This window comes from Procambarus clarkii, chromosome 22, assembly GCF_040958095.1.
Source record: "Procambarus clarkii isolate CNS0578487 chromosome 22, FALCON_Pclarkii_2.0, whole genome shotgun sequence".
Classification (NCBI taxonomy): domain Eukaryota; kingdom Metazoa; phylum Arthropoda; class Malacostraca; order Decapoda; family Cambaridae; genus Procambarus; species Procambarus clarkii.
The window spans coordinates 15066653-15089040 of NC_091171.1; the positions used below are offsets into that span (position 1 = coordinate 15066653).

The 22388-nt window shown below is 48.3% G+C and overlaps 1 protein-coding gene across 1 annotated transcript in view; it reads right to left on the minus strand.

Annotated features, from left to right (window-relative positions):
* Nucleotides 1-22388, minus strand: part of Klp98A (kinesin-like protein 98A) — a 404256-nt gene that overhangs the window by 310839 nt on the left and 71029 nt on the right. Inside the window, exon 11 of the mRNA XM_069329479.1 lies at nt 4116-4258. Coding sequence (XP_069185580.1) covers nt 4116-4258 — 143 coding nt within the window. The remainder of the gene's footprint in view (nt 1-4115; nt 4259-22388) is intronic.

The following is a 22388-nucleotide window of genomic DNA, read 5'->3' on the forward strand; positions in this document are numbered from 1 at the left end:
TTATAAGTGGAATGATAGCCACACACCAGGCAGATGCAAAAGTACAACATCCCCAGAGGAAACAGGAACCGGCCACTGCGTAATGGGGCAGACAGCACAACACTTTGATGCCCCAACCAGCATGATACCACTCCCTACCCAAGACCAATCAAGGGCCACAAAACTCCAGCTGGCCCCAAGGACAGGGTAAATGCAGGGCAGCAAAAAAAAACAGCGTTGAATGTAATGAAACGTTATTTTCTGGGTGAGACCTAGAGGTTCCCTGGAGCTACACCGGGCTGATGTGTATATATTAGACCATGGCAACAGTCAATCAAAGGAGTTCTAAGTCTACTGGCGACCAGAGCCAGAACCTGGCTCCCCTCGAGAGAGGTACGAGGAGCAATGGCCTAAAGACACCCCCGTGTAAATGGAAACAGTCTTTGTCTGCCATCTACCAGGTCAGGCACCCAGAAAGGTAGGAATCTCAAAACAAACTACTGCTGGTAAAAAATTTGCAAACCGAAAGCCGAACTAGCAAACAGAACTCCCCAATTAAAAACAAGGAAACAAACATGACGTCACCACAACCCCTGCGCATCCATCTGCGCAACCCCCCTCCCTCCCCGGGAGGGGAGACAGGTGGGTCCCAGGCCTCCACGCCGGCAACTCTCCTCAGTTCAGAATATCACAAATGCAAAACAACGCCGACCGGAGGGAGGAAGGGATACCAGGGAGCCTCCAGGTTTTATCCAGAAAATGGCGTTTCATTACATTCAACACTGGTTTTCTGTGGAGAGCCCCTTCAACTCCCTGGAGCTACCTAACCAAAGATAAGAAGAAAAGGGACTCACCCGGGAGGTGCTCGTCTCTCGCTCCTTAACTCAAAGTCGAGACAACAGGCCACAACCTGTGACCCAAGGCTATAAACGCCTGAGAAGGACTAGGAACATTAACAAGGTAACATGCAGCCAGGACCCTGTTCGACCTCAGTAGCCCCATGCCCAAAAGATAGGCCAGGACATTACCAAAACAGCATCCGAATGCCGAACTTACGAACGGCGTGGGCAAGGGGAAAGACCGCAAGCTGGCTGGACCGAATAATCCTACGGACAACCTGGGAACTCGCTCCCTGGAATAGGGAAGAGGGGAAAAATGGGTCAACCCAAAGCGCGTTCTCTGCCACAAAGGCCGTAACGCGCAAATAACGGCGCAGAGCCACAGACACAAAACATGATGTACCCCCGGCCGAACCAACCATCAACAAACCAAGGACCCCTCTGGAAAGCAGCAGACTAATTCTTTGCCAGAAAAGAAGAAAACGGCTGCAAACGAAGAAAAGACCACCAAGACTGAAAGAGCAGAAGCCCCTTCGCCGGAGGAGAGCATGAAACTCTCTGACCCGACTCCCAGAGGCCAATGCCAACAAGAAAAAGAGCAGCAGAAAACAATTCTGAACCGAGGAGGCCACCCCAAACTGAGGAGAAGGGAGCAGAGAGCACCCAGTGCAATGACCAGGACAGCTCAGGCAGCGCATGACCAGGCCAAATGTGAACAACGCCCGAGAAAGCTTGCGGAACGGAGCAGAAGTGACATCCACCCCAAATGCAAGCTACAACGGCTCCTCCAGCTTCACCCGATACGAGGCAACAGTATCTGGCATAAGACAACGGTCCTGAAACAACCAAGAGAGAAAGGATAAAACCGACCAGAAATCGAAGACAACCTACGAAGAGACAAGTGCCGAAAAGACCACCAGGAATTTCATACTGCCGTCGAGACAAAACTTGCAGGTGGGATATCAACTAAGCCACCTGATCACCATACAAGTGGTGATAAACCCGTGTAAAAAAAAAAAACAGACGCAAGAAGCAGAGAAGATCGAATCAGCCACATACTGGAATGGTCCAATCTGCTGAAAGAGGCAGAGTGGCGGGAAGACCCTCGGGTTCGGACATCGAGCAAGAGGCGCTTGAAACCAAGGCTGGGCCAGCCACTAAAGAGCCAACAGGCCCACTCAACCCTTGGAAATCTCTCTAAGGTAACCAGGACCCGGAGCAACAACCGAACCGGTGGGAAGAGGTACAGGTAACCCCAACTCGACCAGTCCAGCCGAAAGGCATCGACCCCGATGGCCACGCAGTCTGGGAAGGGCGCCACATACACTGGAAGACACCTTGACCAAGTCGATGCGAGGAGGTCCACCTCTAGGTGCCCGTACGTCCGGCAAAGCCAACTGAACGAGTCTGTGTCGAGCATGTTGAGCATGCTCGAGCATGTCAAGCATAGTGGTTGCTGGACCACTATTACATGGCATTAGATACCATGGAAGACAAACAAAATGCTGATGTAATTTACATAGATTTCGCAAATGCCTTCGACAAATGTGACCATGGTGTTATTGCACATAAAATGCATTCAAAAGAAATTACCAGAAAAATAGGCAGATGGATCTACAATTTCCTAACTAATAGAACCCAATGTGTAATAGTTAACAAAATCAAATCCGGACCATCAACCGTGAAGAACTCAGTCCCAAAGGGTACTGTGCTTGCTCCAGTACTTTTTCTCATCCTCATATTGGACATAGACAAGGACACAACCTATAGTACTGTATCATCTTTTGCAGATGACACTAGGATTTTTATGAGAGTAGACAACATAGAGGACACGGCAAACCTCCAATCAGATGTAAATCAGGTCTTTCTATGGGCTACAGAAAGTAATATGGAGTTTAACGAAGATAAGTTCCAGCTAATGCGCTCCGGAAAAAAGAAAAACATAAAAACGGAAACCGCATACAAAACGCAGTCAAATCATAACATTGAACGAAAAGGTAATGTTAAGGATTTGGGTGTACTCATGTCAGAAGACCTTACATTAAAGAACACAAAAATGTAGCTGTCACAACTGCAAGAAAAATGACAGGTTGGATAACAAGAACCTTTCACACTAGAGATGCTATACCAACGATGATACTTTTCAAGATGCTAGTGCTCTCTAGAGTGGAATACTGCTGTACAATGACGGCCCCTTTCAAAGCTGGAGAAATTGCTGACCTGGAGAGCGTGCCGAGATCCTTTACTGTTAGAATCCACTCAGTAAAGCATCTAAACTATTGGGATCGACTAAAGAGCTTAAATCTGAATTCTCTTGAGCGCAGGTGGGAGAGATACATAATAATTTACACGTGGAAAATAGTAGAGGGGCTGGTCCCAAATCTGCCCACAGAAATAACAGCACATGAGACCAGAAGGCATGGCAGGATGTGCAGAATACCCTCACTGAAAAGTAGAGGTGCAACAGGTACTCTGAGGGAGAATTCCACTTCACATAAGGGGCATAACTGGCCGACCCTTCACAGTGTTCAAGAGAGAACTTGACAAACACCTCCAAAGGATACCTGATCAACCCGGCTGTGACTCATACATCAGGCTGTGAGCAGCTGTGTCCAACAGTCTGGTTGACCAGTCCAGCAACGAAGAGGCCTGGTCGACGACCGGGCCATGGGGTCGCTAAGCCCCGGAATCACTTAAAGTAACCTTAAGGAAAGGTACACACTATTGAATAATATTACAGCAAAAAAAAACAAAGAAAAAATCAATCATTGACATTGAAATAATTAGGTAATTATATTTTTGTGGCAACCCCCCCGCCTGACAGCTTCAGCAAAGCAGAACTTCCCGGACACTTGCCGAGTCAGTGCCACTTTTTTGCCAGACTTCTCCGACCTATTGCGGCCAAAATATGCCACTTACGATTTTTTTTATTATTTTTCCTGTGATCAGGGAACACAAATTAACAGGTTAAAAAGATTTTTTTCTTTTTTTTTGGTATGCGCCTGTGGGTGACAAATGCCAAATAGCCCTTAGCACCACAAGGGTTAACTAGTTATTAGTCATCTCTAATTTCTATTCAAACCTAAGCTCATCTCTGCTAAAGACACAAGCTCCAATTCTCAGGGATATAGCTCAAAACATCAAAATGGTAAAACAGTTGCTATAAATTTGGCAACATTCATCAACTGTCGCAAATAAAAGAATTAACAACTCATCGCTGACAGATCAAGTAGTTCTAGTTTGTTTTATATATAAAAATATAAAATTTAACAATAAATAAATTTGCACTTTCCATACCTCCAGCCTAATATCTTGTGAGGCAAGAGAACCAATTGTTGTGATACCATCATTAAGGTGATAAAGAGTAACACCAGTAGTTAGTAGGTTGTCATCTATCAGTACGAGATGTGGTTGTTCAGAGTCCAAAACAACACCTTGTCCTATAAAGAATACACAACAAAAAATTTAATTAACAATTACAATGAATTTGGTTATATTCAATGACAAACAAAATGAGTAGCTTTTATTATACAGACACCACACTGATTCAGTATTTTTAACTTTTTGAAATTCCCCAAATTTAGTTCAATAAATAGATATGTTTAGACTGTAGTTTATCAACACCATTATATATCAAAAATTAAAAAAAAAGAATATTCCAGAAAACCAGCGTAGAATGTAATGAAACGCCATTTTCTGGATGAGTCCCGGAGGCTCCCCAGAGCTATCCAGGCTGAATGGATATGTATAACTTTCTGGAATCAGTCAAAGTGCTTGGAGTTCTTGCCTACCAGGGACCACGAGCCAGAACCTGGCCCCCTCAGAGAGGCATGAGGAGCAATGGCCTATAGAAACCCCCCTGTGGTTGGGAGCATTCTATGTCTGCGATCGACCGGGACAGGCACTCAGAAAGGTAGGTGCCCCAAAACAAACCCCCTATTCTGGTGAAAATATTGCTACCAAAAGCCGAACAAGTAGACAGAACCCCCCAAGCAAAATCATCAAACTAGCATGATGTCATCACGTAGCCGCACCCCCATCTGAGGAACCCCCCCTCCCCAAGAGGGGAAAGGGGGAGCCTCAGACCCTCTGCACTGGCGATCCAACCTGTCAGTTCTTTTGCTGAATGTCAAAATATGCGAAAAAACCATCCACAACAAACCGAGTAGAAGAAAGATAGGATAGCACTCTGTCAGGACAGGAACAGGACGGCTCAGGCGACACATGAGCAGGCCAGAGGTGAAACAACGCACGAGACGGCTTGCGAAATGGCACAGAAGTACCATCAATACTGAAAGCAAGCTGCAGCGGCTCCGCCAGCACTGCACGATATGTCCTGCCAAAAGGCGTCGATCCCAACAGTCTCGCAGTTGGGGAAGGGCGCCACATAAACCCGGAAGATGCCTCGAGCACACCGACGCGAAGAGGTCCATCTCCAGATGTCCAAACGTCCGACAGAGCCAACTGAAGGAGTCAGCGTCAACCATAAATTCCGTGGACAAGAGAACGAACCTGGACAGGCCATCCGCCAGGACGTTGGACACCCCCCGGACATGAACAGCTAGGAGAGTCAAACCCCGAGAACTCAGCAGACAAGTCACGCGAAGCGACCCACTCCAAAGAGCCAAGGACAGCATCAAACCCCCTCGGTTCAAGCAATGAACCACCGGGGAGCAGTCTGAATGGAGCCGGATCGTTGATCCGCGGGCGACCCGAACCCTCCGAAGCGCAAACCACACCGCCGCGAACTCCCGCATCGTGCAGTGGACCCGACAGAAGGACGGACCCCACAGCCCCGGCCGGTCTGGTGAGCACTGGTCACAAAGCCCCAGCCGTGAGACGACGCGTCCGTGAACACATTGAGCGAAGGCTCGGGAAGGCGCCAAGGCACCGAATTCCAAAAAACCCAAAGAGGAAGCCGGTGACGCAGCAGCCGACACAAAACCCTTCGGGGTCAAACCCAGCGATCGAGAGGTGGAAGGGACATCCCCGAAGGAACCAGAACAGTCGATGAAGCCAAACTCGACCCGGCGGGAAGACCAACATCGCGAAATTCAGGCTCCCACACAGACCCTCGAGCACCCACCAGGTGACCCGGGAGCCTCCCAGAAACAAGCACAAGCGAGACCGCAGCCGAAGGAGAGACTCCAGAGGATGAGACAAGGAAGCAGTCCGAGAGTCCCACACAAGACCCAGCCAGGTCCAAGCCTGGGAGGGAACCAGACGGGACTTCTGCTAGTTCACCAGGAACCCGAACCCGGCGAGCTGAGAAAGCAGCAAATCCCTGGCGAGCAGACACACGGACCGAATGGGAGCCTAAACCAGTCAGTCGTCGAGGTAAGCACACACCCGAACACTTAACAGAGGCAGACGGGCCACCACAACCCACGTAAGGCGTGTGAACACGCAAGGTGTCAGATTCAACCCGAAAAAGAGACAACGAAAGCGGTAGCACTGATGCTCCACAACAAAACCGAGCCGGTCCCAAAATCCCAGATGAATAGGGACATGCCAATACGAGTCCTTGAGGTCCAGGGACACCATCCAAGCGCCCGACTCCATTAGAAGCTGGACCTGGGACTGAGTGGTCATCCGAAACAAGAGGCAAGAAACCCCAAGGGTTCAGACGGGACAAGTCCAGAATGAACCGCAGGTCCGCACAGTCCTGTTTCAGAACTGGTAACAGGCAGGAAACCCACCTGAAGGACGACGTCGTTTTGACTACGCCCAAGCGTGCCCACTCCAAGATGACCCTACAGAATACAGGAGAGGAAGCCTGCCCCATCAGCCCCGAACCCCCCGAAGGAGGAGGAGCCACCTAACGCCACCGCAGGCCATGAGAAACGACCCGAAACGCCCACAAATCATGAAACCCGGCACGAGCGAACAGAGCAAGACTCCCCCCACCGCCCCGTCAATGGGGCGAACCGCGAAAGGGCCGCTGCCCCTTATGAGAACCACGCAGAACTGAACGCAGAGTGAACACTGCGCCGACCAGGCACAGGTGGGACCACAGGCGACACCGGCGCCGAACCCAACACCTGTGGCCTACCCCAACGAAAGGAACTGCGAGCCCTAGCATGTCCCCGCCGGGAAGGAATCCCCCCCCCTCCCTGGTTTCCCCGGAGCACCAACAACTCAGACATAGGGCAGCAGGTGGAAGAAGCCGCCTGAATATAACGCTCAACCACAGAAGCCTCAAAAAGCAGAGGACAAAACGGAGAAGACAACCTAAGAACCAGGGCCTAAGCGGACCCAAAGAGGAAGCAAGGACCACCTGTCGACACGCGAAACACGCAGCGAAAAAACGCAGCAACGCCTCCCGCAGGATCGGCACAAACAGCTTCAACAAACATTAAAATTATGGGACTGCACGATGTATATACAGATGAAAGAGTACAGCACTTCCTTCCACCCCAGCAGATAGTACCTTTTTGACATCCTGATGCCTACATACCCCACCAAGAAACTAATCACAAACAACCCTCATGCTCAGCTTGCTGCTAAATTAAGCACCATTGCTCATCAGCCCGATGGCTGCACAATTCAAAGGAATATCCGAATTAGTAACTGGGCATCCACAATGCAAGCCGAGTTGGTAGCAATACTGGTAGCACTTGAAATTATTGACAACACTGAAGTAGACAGCTTAATTATGTCTGACTCCTTTTCCTCACTACAAGCAATAAACAGTTTGCAATCAAGTAATAATGTGCTTGTCTTGGAAGCTAGACATAGATATATAAGAATACTTAGCAAGAGGGTAAATATAAAATGTTGTGGATTCCTTCTCACATTGGCCTGCAGGAACATGACAAAGTTGACGCCCTTGCTAATGCTGCAATAAATAAAAGACAGTGTTGAACGGAATCTTGAGTTATCAAATAGGTCCCTTAAAAGTGTCATTAGACGAGAACTCCTGGATGGATTTGAAGAAAGTAGAACTGTGCAAACTGGAACTAGCAGGTCCATTGTTCATCACAATGAAATGTGTGAAGTAAAACATGTGTATGGGGCAAGTAACAAAGTCAGTAGACTAACAGATGTTGTCACAGCTCGTATAAGACTTAGTTACAAGTATCTCTGGCAGTTCGGCTTGTATAGGGATCTAGATGAAGTAAAGTGTGTGGACAAAGACAGGGACACACACTTGAACACTATATCTTGGATTGTAATAAAATTGAGCCATTTAGAGATAAATCTAAGCTCATTCTGTATGATATGGCAACCTATCTTCTTACCATGGATAAATTACCTGAAATCCTTGCACTGTATCCATATTTCGCTTCCAGTAGATAAACAACATATGAGATGAAGAAATAAGTAGTGTATTGTGAAGACTAATAACAGAAGCTACCATATGAATATCTCCATTGGTCAAACTATTATGTATTAGCGATAAGACCTACCATTAATGTTTAATGACTTACTGTAAATATATAGCTCTTGAAATAGCACTTTCTCTGTAACTAGCTGATATTGTAACTATAAGGTGTGAAGGATAGATGAAATTGTTTATGTAATAATCTAAGATGAGGTTTGATAAAGACCTTTTGTGCCCTCTGTAATGCTTTTTGCGCTACCGCTCACAGGATGGGTATGGGGTGCACAATAAACTAGCCGCCTCCGGCGGCAACAATCAAATAAAAACTTCAACATGGCAGACGACACCCGAGTAGCCGAGACCAAGGCGCCATACCCAGGAACGGCCCCAAGCATCACAACATCCTTCGCAAGCCAATCTGAAGACAGCTCCAGGAGGGAAAAGAAATGCAAGACCGAAGCCAAAAAGCCACGTGCGCACAAGTCCTCTGCCACAAGTGCAGCCGACAGGGAAGGAACCTGCACATGGAGCTGAACCGCACCAACATCTCGCAAAAGGGCAGGAGCGAAGAGACACTTATTAACACTTTGTGCAAATCAGGACATCGCCTGGAGTCCTGTTTTGCCTACCCGCTTCCGCGATGTGGACATAAAATGATGTCCTGAAAAAAATATTTGTATAAAATTCAATTTAAATTCGATTTACTTTGGGTTTGTTTCAAACTGCACTCCATGAGGCTCTCTTTCTCACCACTAGGCTGCATGGTACAATAAGTTCATGAAAGGTGTGGACCACTTCGATCAAATGGTATTACCATTTTACCAGGAAAACTCACAAGTGGACCTAAAAGATAACGTTTTATTTCCTGCAAATGGCTTTGCATAATGCCTTTGTTTTGTACAAATACAACACAACTGATCAAAAAAAGCTAACATTGCTACAGTTCCACGAGGTGGCAAATTGGGCCCTATTGTGCTGGGACCCGGAAGATTGGCCTCAAACAGCAACAGTATCTCAACACTTGCGGCACGCTCCAGACATAAATGATGACACAGGTCCTGCCTATGCTGACGCCATGCAAACTCCTGGACCATCTGGTGTGAGGCGGCCCTTGTTCACTTCAACACCTCAAGCTGAAGCAGCAACCGAATCAGAACCCGAGATGTCTGGCACACTGCCATTTGACGAGACGGTTTTGTCAGATGACTCTGACTCTGACTCAAATGTTGAACCTCCAGCGATTCAGTTGATTCTGAAAATCGCATGAACTACAAACTGAAACGAGTATTTTGATACCAGAATGAACACTGTATCACATAAACTGCCATAAGTAGACTCGAACCTTCATAGATTTTTTTTTGGGTGTAGCGTGTGTCTGCATGAGTGTCCCAAACGGGTTGCAGATGGGTGACTTTAGCCGTTTATACTGGTAATGCTTCCCCCATATCATGTATTATATGCATATGTCTGTTTAGGGAATTTTATTCCGATCAATGTACAACCAAAAATAACTGTGTGCAACAAGTATAACCTTGGCAAACATAACAAAAGTAAAAACATTTCGTGTGTGTTTGACGCTCACTGATATGTTCCAGCGTTGTTTTATATTTGGCACTATTCTATCTTACGCTTTGTTGATCTTTTTTACCTACGGGCTCATAGAACATTCTATTGTGAACACATTGACACAAAAATGAATGACGTACATAGAATAATAACGTCAGGACAGTGAAATAAGTATAAACTTTCAAAGCGCCGTATCGCACATGTGTCGTCCCGTCACCGATACTGGGTAACAGTTTCCCCACTTCCCACACTCTTGCGGGTGGGCCGCGATCATTATTCTACGTTTATATTCATATCACCGTGTTGGGAATTTCATTGCGAGTCCATTGATACCAAAATTAACGCTGTAGGACAAGTGTGGAGGTGATAACAATCCCAAGAGTAAAAACATTTTGTTGCTGTTGGGCGCTCACGGCGAGTCATCTTCGTAGTTATTTATTTGGTGCTGGTATCCCTATACGTTTCGTGACTTTTTTTACTGATGTTCTTCTAGAGAATTTTATTGCGAACACGTTGGTACCAAAATGAAATACGTAGCTCGAGAACTAAGATCAGGAGAGTAAAAAGAGTATACACATTTTTGTTTTTACGCTTAAGCGACAAAAACGCCGCGCGCACATACCGCTTTTTTTTTTATCTTCGCTGGGCGCGCGAAAGTGTTAAAATGCTCAAAATCGGCCCCCAGGTAAACCTGGACCACCATCACCGCCTCGCACCACTCAAACATGTGGGTCCGACAGAACGAGTCCCAAGCATCCAACAAAAACATGGGGGCACTCTGCAAGCCAGGACGACCCTTGAACCTCATAACGCACCCAGTAAGGACATGACGATCCAAACGTGAACAAAGAAGGATCCATTATGGAGGCATACTCCGGGTCACGAAGGAGGTAAGCCACGATAGCCAACCGCACCTTAGGCAGAGAGATGCGGAAGCCGAAAACTTCCGGTAAGACGGAGTTGAAGAATCCACAGGGGACACAGAACAGAACCCGGGGAGGAGCAGAACCCAAGTCCAAATCGTACGTAGAGGGAGGAAAAGAAAACCCCACTCCCTGCAACAGTAAGCCCTGCTCAGGGCGGAAAATCCAGGCGGGGTCCAATGGAGCCCAAGGCCCCTAAGTCAGCTCCTCCAAGCAAAAACCACTGCCAGCATTGGACCTATTTGTATTAGTGAAGGTTCATACACTGCGGATAACAAAGAAATTAGTGAAATCCTAAAAAAGCAGTATGAGGACATGTTTAGCACTCCGATACACAGCATGAAAGTGGAAGATTCGGACAATTTCTTTATGAGTGATATCCACACACCTGTAAATATAACTGATATCAAAACGAGCGTAGCAGGTTTTGAAAGAGAAATTGACAATATGCCCCATGCACTCAGCCCCGGGTCCAGACTCTTGGAATTCAATATTTATAAAGAAATGCAAAGTGCCAGTAGCACAGGCACACACAGGCACTCAGTATAGTGTGGAGGAAGAGCTTGGACACGGGGAAGATACCAGATGTGCTGAAAGCAGCAGACATAGCCCCTCTACACAAGGGAGGTAGCAAAGCATTGGCAAAGTATTATAGACCAGTTGTACTAACGTCCCACATAATAAAAGTATTTGAGAGAGTGATCAGGAGTCAGGTCACTAGATTCATAAAAACCAATGGCCTCCACAATCCAGGCCAACATGGATTTAGAGCGGAAGATCATGCCTCTCACAGCTACTTGACCATTATGACAAAATCACTGAGGCATTAGAAGAAAAACAGAATGCAGATGTTGTATACACAGACTTTGCAAAGGCATTCGACAAATGTGACCATGGAGTGATTGCACACAAAATGAGGTCAATGGGAATAACTGGTAAAGTCGGATGCTGGATACTCAATTTCCTGTCGAACAGAACACAAAGAGTAACAGTCAATCAAGTAAAATCGAGTCCGAGCGCAGTTAAAAGCTCTGTACCTCAAGGTACAGTCCTTGCACCACTGCTGTTCCATATTCTCATATCAGATATAGACAAAAATACAAGCCACAGCTTCTTGTCATCCTTAGCAGATGATAAAAAAATCAGCATGAAAATTACCTCTGCAGAAGACATTGAAAAAACTACAAACAGACATTAACAAAGTTTTCAATTGGGCAGCAGAAAATAACATGATGTTTAACGGTGATAAATTCCAGGTACTCAGACATGGCAAAAATGAGGATCTGAAACATAATACAGGGTACAAAACACAATCGAATCTGCCCATAGTAGGAAAACAGCATGTGAAGGATTTGGGAATAATGATGTCCGATGACCTAACGTTTAGGGAGCATAACCAAGCAAGTATTGTGTCAGCCAGAAAAATGATAGGATGGATTACGAAAACCTTCAAGTCCAGAGATCCCATCACAATGGTTGTACTCTTCAAGTCACTTGTGTTGTCCCATATTGAGTACAGTACTGCTCAATACTCACTTCCCCCTTCAGAGCAGGAGAGATTGCTGAAATTGAGGGAATACAGAGAACATATACGACACGCATAGATGAGATAAAGCACCTAAATTATTGGGATCGTCTCAAAGCTCTCCAAATGTACTCACTAGAAAGGAGATGAGAGAGATACCAAACAATATACACATGGAAAATACTGGAGGGACAGGTCCCAAATCTACACAGTAAAATAACAACGTACTGGAGTGAATGATATGGAAGAAAATGCAGAATAGAACCAGTGAAGAGCAGAGGTGTCATAGGCACAATCAGAGAACACTGTACAGTGGTACCTCGGAATGCGATTGTCCCTGTATGCGAGGTTTTCGGAAGGCGAGCAGTATTTACTCCAAAAATTTGTCTCAGAAGGCGAGGGTTACTTCGGGACGCGAGTTTGTTGATACGCGTACAGGCCGACCTAGCGCGTGGTGGTTCGGCGATCGTCGCCCCTCCGCCCCGCCGCCCCTCAGTTTACCATTGTCTCGCGCTCAGTGACTACCCCCACATCAATTCTTCTCGCGGATTTTCAGTGTTTTGTTGGATTTTTGGTGATTTGTCTATACAATTTGTTATTATATATCTCACCATGGGTCCCAAGAAAGCCAGTGGTAAGGATAAAGGCCAGAAAGCTCATGTGAGGATGACAATTGAGGAGAAACAAGAGATCATTCGGAAGCATGAGAACGGTACACGTGTTGTTGAACTTTGTAGGCAGTACAACAAAGCCACATCAACAATATGCACTACACAGTACTTAAGAAGAAAAATAAGATTATGGGTGCTAAAGTGGCAAAAGGAGTAAGAACATTAACGGCACAAAGACCACAAATACTTGAAGAAGTGGAAAAGTTGTTATTAATTTGGATACACGACAAGGAGTTGAGGGGTGATAGTGTTTCGGAGGCCATTATTTGTGAGAAAGCCAGGGTGTTGCACGAAGACCTTCTAAAGAATACCCCTGCAACGAGTGATGCAGATAAGAAAGAGTTTAAGGCAAGCAGGGGCTGGTTTGAAAAATTTAGAAAGAGAAGTGGTATCCATAGTGTTACAAGGCATGGGGTTATGTGATGTGATTATGGAAGGGGACTCCCCTTCCAAACAGTAACTCCTCTCCTCCTCCCCCCTCCTCACCATCTTCCATACGCCTACAGCACTCGACAGCAAGGTAAGTAATAACTGGAACACAGTTTTGTAGGTTTATTTAGATGAATTAGGTAAATTAGGTATAAAAATTTAGTTTGATGTGGGGTTTTTGGGGTAGTCAGGAACGGATTAATTCATTTCCCTTTATTTCTTATGGGGAAATTAACTTCGGAATGCGAGTTTTCGGAAGGCGAGGCGTCTCCAGGAACGGATTAAACTCTTATTCTGAGGTATGCCTGTATAAACATAAGAGGTCCGTGGTTGTTCAACGTCCTACCAGCGAGCATCAGAAATATTGCCAGAACAATCATGGACATCTTCAAGAGAAAACTAGATTGTTTTCTTCAAGGAGTGTCGGCCTTTACAAGAAAAAGCCGGAAGGGAAGGGGCCCACTGGTCAGCCCCCGGAGCATGGGCAGGAGGGACAGACTCGAATGCTTCCGCAGCCACTCCGGACAGGGCAACCCCTGAAACTGCCCGAATCTCAGAAACCTCTAAACCCTGCATCGACCCCGAAGCCCTCAGATGCTTAGGGGCCGGAAGCAGGGGGGGGGGGGGCAGAGTAAACCACCGAAAGGAAAGAACGAGGGGGTGCGGATGGAACTAAAGCCGAAGCGACCAACACCCCTAAGTCCAAGTCCCTATAGACAAAGCGGGGCAGCCTCGGGGCGTCTGGGGAAGCGACAACCCGAGGGTGTTGCAACAACCAAAACCTACCCTGCAACATGCGAGCTGCCTGCACCCGAAGCAAATCATCTTCAGACTGAGTGAATTGAGTCACGAACAAGCAACACAGCTCACAGGACTTGAGGTCGAATGTGTCATCGACCCAACAGGCAGCATGATTGAGGCAAAAACAATGAGTGTCACCCTGAGACAAGGGGACAGAGCAACCCTCAAACTCGCACAAAGCGAGAGGGGATGCAAGGGTCTCCTCCATCGGACCCAAGAGCCCCTAGACTGGGTCTCCTAAGGGTTATCCCAGGCAGGGCACTGCTAACTGGCGCCCCAAACTACCAAGCAAACTGCTAACAGCTGAACCCACGGGACGTGTCCACTACGAGGGCGAAGCAGGAGGTTACACCACACAAAACGACCCTAATATAAGGAGGGTGGGAGAGCACAAGGCAGCCCCCCCCTCCCCCCGTCCCACCAGGCAATAAGGAAAAGAAAAGAAAAACCACGCAAGTGGACAACATACCCAGAGGGAACAGAGTCGGCCGCTGTTATAGGTGAAAACTAGCTACGCAGTACCCTGTGCCCCACCAGTATGATAACTACCACTTACCCCAAGGCAACAAGGGAGGAAAACCCCCTAAACACTCAGGGCGGCCCAAAGCCAAGCAGCGAAAGGCCAACGGAAGTAGACCCAAGGCGACTTGTGAAAGAGAACCCTAAGCCCCAAGGGCGGTACTTACAGGGCACTCAGGGAAGGAGACCCTAAGCACATGTAGCCCAAGTACCTGAAAATAATACTCCCAGCTCACACAACCACTGTAAGAGCAGCACTGAAAAACAAGGAACAGCACTGAGAGAAGACTGGAGCTGGAACCACACGACTATGCACGATCCCATCAGCCGAGGAACTGGGGTGGGGATCGCCGACGCAAGAATTTGGGGCTCCCCCCTTCCCCCTCCCGGGGAGGGGGGAGCTGCGTAGACATGTGGCGCAGCTCATGTGACGTCATGCTTGTTTGCTTATTTTTCTTTTGGGGAGTTCTGTCCACTCGTTTGACGATTTTCGTTGTTAACCAGAATGGGGGTTTGTTTTGTGGCGCTTACCTTTCTGGGTGCCTGTCCCGGTCGATGACAGATATAGAATGCTCCAAATCACATGTGCATTTCTATGGGTCATTGCTCCCAGTGCTTCTGTGAGGGGGCCAGGTTCTGGTTCGTGGTCCCCGGTAGGCTAGCACTCCTCCCACATCGACTGATGCAAAATAGTTAGGGTAACCATATCAGGCACGGATAGCTCCAGGGAGCCCTAGGGGCTCCCCCCAGAAACACCGCCGACTGGAGGGAGGGAGGGATGCCGGGGAGCCTCTGGGACTCACCCAGAAAATGGCGTTTCATTACATTCAACGCTGGTTTTCTGGGAGGAGCCCGATCGACTTCCCAGAGCTACCTCACTAAAGATAAGGAAAAGAGGGAAGGATCCGGGAGGTGGACGCCACCCGCCCTAACACAAAAAAAGACCACAGACGAAACGAAAGGACCCTGCAGACGAAGTACCCCCGGCCTGACCAACCAGGAGCAACCCAAGGACCCCTCCGGAAAACAGCAGACCCAGACTTCACCCGAAAAGAAGGAGACTGCAGCAAACAAACAACCTACCATCAGGACCAAACTAGCAGAAAACACACACCAGAACCGAAGGGGTCACGACAAACCAAGGAGAAGAAAGAAGATAGACCACCCGGGCCAACAACCATGATGGCACCGGAAGCGCATGATCAGGCCGGAGGTGTAAAATAAACTAGACAGCTAGCGGAACGGAGCAGAAGGAACAGCGACACCGAACACAAGCCCCACCAGCGCCGCCCTTCGATATGAGACAACAGTACCCGGTACCAAACGACGGTCCTGGAACAACCCCAAAGGGAAGGACAAGACAACCCTATCAGAGACCATAGTACACACACGCAGTGATAGGAAAACCGCAAGGACCGCCAGGAAACAACACACTGCCGCCAAGACGAAGCACACAGGTGGGAGACCAACAATGAAACCACCAGCGCCAACACAAGGAGCGAGAACACAAGACAAAAACCCCGAGACGTGAAGACTCGAGAGGAAGAACGAACCAGCCGTATACTGGGCTGGATCGATCCGCAAAAAGAGGCGGACCCGCAGGAAGACTCTCATGATCGGACACCGAGCAAAGAAGCATCCCCAACCCAGGCCAGCAAAGAACCAGAAGGAACAGCCACCAGGGAATCAGGAAGAGGCCAGCAAGGAAACGAGGACCATGAACCAAAACGTGAAGCAAAATAGAGTGACTCCGCAATCTGCAGGAGCAGAGCATCCAGCTCCAGCAGGGAAGAATGATGAACACATCACCAAGATATATATGAGGAGAATTACGCAGGACGCGCACCGCACTAAAACAAAAGGAACATCCCTGAAAGGAATACGAAAGTCGTAGCCAGGACAGGAAAATCGAACTCGTCCTGTCCCAATGAAAAGGAACCGTAGGGGCAGGAGAGGGTGATTGGAATCAACATCTACTGGCAGACAGTGCAAGCACCTTGTATACCACATATAAAAGACCAAACCTGGAGTGTGCAGCCCCAGCATCTTCTGAAGTTATCTTTTGATGATTTCGGGGCATTAGTGTCCCCGCGGCCCGGTCCTCGACCAGGCCTCCACCCCCAGGAAGCAGCCCATGACAGCTGACTAACACCCAGGTACCTATTTTACTGCTAGGAAACAGGGAGCATAGGGTGAAAGAAACTCTGCCCATTGTTTCTCGCCGGCGCCCGGGATCGAACCCGGGACCACAGGATCACAAGTCCAGTGTGCTGTCCGCTCGGCCGACCGGCTCCCCATGGAGCCTGAACCCAGTCAAGCACAAGATGAAGCTTGAAAAAGTACAGAGGGACGCCACTAGGCTAGTCCCAGAGTGAAGAGACATGAATGTTGAGGACAGGCTGCAGGAAATGCAACTCACGAAACAAAGACAGAAGAGGAAGGGGAGACATGAACACTACCCACAAAATTCTCAGAGGAATTGACAGGGCAGAGAAAGAGAAACTGCTAAACACAGGTGGTTACCTGGTTGATGGGGTTCTGTGAGTTCTTCTACTCCCCAAGCCCGGCCCGAGGCCAGGCTTGACTTGTGAGAGTTTGGTCCACTAGGCTGTTGCTTGGAGCGGCCCGCAGGCCCACATACCCACCACAGCCCAGTTGGTCTGGCACTCCTTGGAGGAATAAATCTAGTTTCCTCTTGAAGATGTCCACGGTTGTTCCGGCAATATTTCTTATGCTTGCTGGGAGGGTGTTGAACAACCGTGGACCTCTGATGTTTATACAGTGTTCTCTGATTGTGCCTATGGCACCCCTGCTCTTCACCTGATTGTGCCTATGGCACCCCTGCTCTTCATCTGATTGTGCCTATGGCACCCCTGCTCTTCACTAGGATGGTACGCGAAGAAGGGGATACAGGTGGAAACAGATACAGTTGGAAACAAACAGAGTACCCAAATGAACCACAGGGACGTTAGAAAGAACTCGTGCAGTGTTAGAGCAATTAACAGACGGAATGCATTAGGCAGTGATGTGGTGGAGGCAGACACCAGACACAGGTCCAAATGTAGAGATGATAGAGCCCAGTAGGCTCGAGAATCTGTACACCAGTTGAATAACAGTTGAGAGACAGTTGAGAGACAGGACTAAAGAGCCAGAGTTCAACCCCCGCAAGCACACCCAGGGGAGTACAACTAGGTGAGGACAAAAACTAGCAGGGACATACAAGGAAAATGATAGAACGTAGTTCCAGAATTGAACACCGGGGCAGCCCAAAATCAAGGAACTGAACATGTACAGAGGGCAACCCAGCACCAATATCAATAGAGCCAATAAGCACCTACCAAGACACACCACAATGCATAGTATAGAGGTGAGAAATACAGAAATCGGCACTGAAAAGACCTGAAAAATTATCCAAGCACCGGGAGCTAGGGTCAAGATAGTACGTGGAATATGATGAAGGAAGAAGATCTAAGTAGCAGCCGGTAACGTAAGCTATATGACAAACCACATATACAGACTCCAATGTGCAGAAGGGTGCAGCCAGGCAACGAAAACAGGCAAGGTAGGAGCGCCCAATTATCGAGAAAACATTCAGGCACCTAAAGACTTAACAAAAGGCACCGAATACCATGGCTGTGTCCCACAGTGTAACTAAGAAGGCCACAGTAAGACTCACACAAAATGGCCAAGCAAAACACAATACCAACGCCCCACCAAAAATCGAGAACCAGCGCCTGGCCGACAGAGTCGCCAGACTGTACAATCTCACCTGCAGAGCGGAGACATGACTGTGCCACGACACCACTGAGCCGAGAACATACCAGGAGCATCGCTAGTGGAAGATGTCCAGAGTTGCATGCCCAGTAGAAGACGAGGTGCAGGACAGAAGTGGAGGTGGCGCCACTTTGAGCCACCCCACACACGTAAACACAAAAAAGAATGAGGAGATAACCCCCACACAAAAACTCCAGAACACCCTCAGCATCTTGGGGGCTATGACTGGAGAGAGAAGATGAGCGAGAAAGGCATAGAAAACCCACGAGAAAGGACGCAGAACACCAACACTAGTGTACACCACCCAGAAACAATACGATCACCCAGGGCCAAGCGCCTGAGGTACGAACCGCACCACCCGTCTTCCAGATGGCGCGTTTCGTACACCAGTCATACATATGTAGCACACCACACCATATGCAACACACCAGTCATATGTATACATATCGTACATACACCAGCAAGGTGTACGTAACGAATATGAGGAACATCGAAACTGGAAAGAGAGACGATGTGAATACAAAATAAGGCGAAACAGAATCGAAAGAAAAAAAGGAGGACGGAAAGGGGAACCAATAAGTTTGAGAAAGGACCGGAGGGAAACCTCACCGGAAGTCAACAGATGTTCCAATAATACTGGATGTAACAAGGAGAGTCGCGAACCAACGAGACCCGTGACAAGCAAGCACAAACGCACGGAGTCACATATGGACCCAAAGACACTCCTGACCACGGGGCATGTAGGGATCCCGATACAAAGGGAACAGTATCGCGACATAAGCGCGAAAAAAGGTGAGGAAAAGGGGTGAAAAGCACCCCCAGGAATGACGGAACCGACGGACCTAAAGAGACACAGAACCAAACCTAGGGAAGGGTAGACACGAAAACAGGAACACAGAGGGGGAAGGAAAAACCCCACTCTGAGTAACTGCTAGCCCCGCTCCTAGGGTATGTCCCCACACAAAAACTCCAGGGGCCAGATTCACGAAGCAGTTACACGCAAGTACTTACGAACCTGTCCATTTTTTTTCAATCTTTGGTGGCTTTGTTTACAATTATTAAACAGTTAATGAGTTGCGAAGCACCAGGAAGCTGTTTATAACAATAACAACAGTTGATTGGGAGTTTACATGCTTGTAAACTGTTTATTAAATGTAACCAAAGCCGCCAAGGATTGAGGAAAGATGTACACGTTCGTAAGTACTTGCGTAACTGCTTCGTGAATCTAGCCCCAGAACACCCCACCCCCTAGGGTACAAAAACCCAAGCGGGTCAAAATGGGACCGAGGCCCCCCCAGGCAACCTCTCCTTAACCCCGGGAACCTCCACGACAGGACGCGGGCCTAGGCCGTCCCCCCCAAAGCCCCAGCCTCACAAGGAAAAGCCGAGCAGCCATACAAAACACTAAGTAAGAGAGCCCACTGGTCAGACCCATATGGCACGGCTGGAGGAACAGGCATCACCCCCAAAGCCCCAGCCTCACAAGGAAAAGCCAGGGAAGCTGTACAAAACACTAAGTAAGAGAGCCCACTGGTCAGACCCATATGGCACAGCTAGAGGAACAGGCTCGAATGCCTCCGCCGCCACCCAGGAAGAGGAAAAACCCCCGAGACCACCCGAGTCTCAACTCAACCAGACCCTGCCCCAACCCTGAAACCCACTGAGGGTTTGGAGCCTGAAGCAAGGGAAAAGGAAGCATGTGCAATAGAAGGGAAAGGACTAGGAGGAGCGGAAGGAACCAGAGCCGAAGTGACTCCCACCCCCAAGTCTGGACAACCTAAACCTAGTATGCAATACCACAGCTGCCTGCCCCTGCATATCATGAGTGGCATGGGTGAATGGGAGCACGTATAGACAAGACATGTCGCACGACACCGGGTCAAAAGAATCATCAACCCAACAGGCAGCAAGGCGGAGGCACAACCAGTTAGTGTCACCCAAGTGTTATTACATCCACTGTAAGGCATACAATAAACATCATGATTGAAAACCTCATCTTTCCTCATTGTCTTAACCATATTTCTGATAGACAAGTCAGGGGCCTGATTCACGAAGCAGTTGCGCAGGCGCTTGCGAACCTGTGCATCTTTTTCTCAATCTTTGACGGCTTTGTTTGCAGTTATAAAACAGTTAATGAGCTCTGAAGCACCAGATGGCTGTTTATAACAATAACAACAGTAGATTGGGACGTTTTCATGCGTATAAACTGTTTAATAAATGTAACCAGGGCCGTCAAAGATTGAGGAAAGATGTGCTTGCGTGGCTGCTTCGTGAATCTGGTCCCAGTTTTACTACATTCTTGACTCCTCCTCTTGATAATTTTACTACATTCATACACAAAGAAACACTAACACAAATTAAGCATCTGTAGAGTATGAGTTATTTTATGGCATCCTGGTGTTTACTTTTCAAAATATCCCGCCCCTTAAAAAGTCTTGTATATTGTAAATGCTCTAATAGCCACTCTGACTAAAATTCCGTCGTATTTATTTCGAGTATGCATTTGTACAATTACTTTTACAAATTGGCCTTCTTTAAAACTTTAAGTTTAAGAATACAATATTAAAATGTCTCAGTTAAAGAACATTAAAAAGGATAACTGATTTGTTTCTGTCTTTGATGTGAACTGTACAGTATACTAACTAAACTTCAACTGTATTTAGCCTGTCGAGCCAGAGCCTGTTGGCCGAGCGGACAGCACGCTGGATTTGTGATCCTGTGGTCCCGGGTTCGATCTTGGGCGCCGGTGAGAAACAATGGGCAGAGTTTCTTTCACCCTATGCCCCTGTTACCTAGCAGTAAAATAGGTACCTGGGTGTTAGTCAGCTGTCACAGGCTGCTTCCTGGGGGTGGAGGCCTGGTCGAGGAACGGGCCGCGGGGACACTAAAGCCCCGAAATCATCTCAAGATAACCTCAAGATAACCACCCTGAGACAAGGGGACAGAGCAACCTTCAAACTCGCAAGATGCGAGGGGGGAGGGGGGACTCAGGGGTCACATCCATCGGACCATGTAGTCCCCGTGGGGTTTTCCAGGACCCTTAGCCATTTTAGCACGCTAAGGGAAGCCCAGGCAGGGTACTGCGAACCAGCGCACAAGTCTACCAACTAAACTTCTAAAAGCTGAACCCCCGGGATGTGTCCACTCACAGGGGGCCAAGCGGGGAGTACCACCAAACAGAAAATATATATATAAATACCCCTAGAACAGCAAAGGGGGACCACAAAGGCAGACACCCCCACCAGGCAAAAAATTAAATAAAAAAAAAAAAACACAAGAAGACAACATACCCAGGCGGAACAGAGCCGGCCGCTGTTATTGGTGAAAACTAGCTGTGCATTATTCAGTGGCCCTACCAGTGATGAAAACTACCTCCTACCCAGGGACAAACACGGGCAACAAAACCCCAGCTGACTCCAAGGGCGGCCAAGTACCGAGCAGTAAAGGACACAGCGGAGGTAGATCTCAAGGTGACTTGTGTTAGGTGGCCCCAAGCCCCAAGGGCAGTACTTACAGGGCACCTAAGGAAGAGAGCCCCTAGGTGCATGCAGCTCGAGTACCGTGGAATAAGTCACCTGGCTCACACACCACCTGTAGAAACAGCCCACACCACAAGGCACAGAACTGAAACAAAACCTAAGCCAGGGGCACCTGAGCCGCCAGTAATCCCATCAGCCAAGAACTGTCGGTTGGATTGCTGACGCGGAGGGTCTGGGGCCCCCCCTCCCCCTCCTGGGTAGGGGGGGAGTGGTTATCTTGAGGTTATCTTGAGTTGATTTCGGGGCTTTAGTGTCCCCGCGGCCCGGTCCTTGACCAGGCCTCCACCCCCAGGAAGCAGCCCGTGACAGCTGACTAACACCCAGGTACCTATTTACTGCTAGGTAACAGGGGCATTCAGGGTGAAAGAAACTTTGCCCATTTGTTTTTGCCTCGTGCGGGAATCGAACCTGCGCCACAGAATTACGAGTCCTGCGCGCTATCCACCAGGCTACAAGGCCCCCCAGGTCTGTGGTTGCACAGACGGCGGCGCAGCGACGT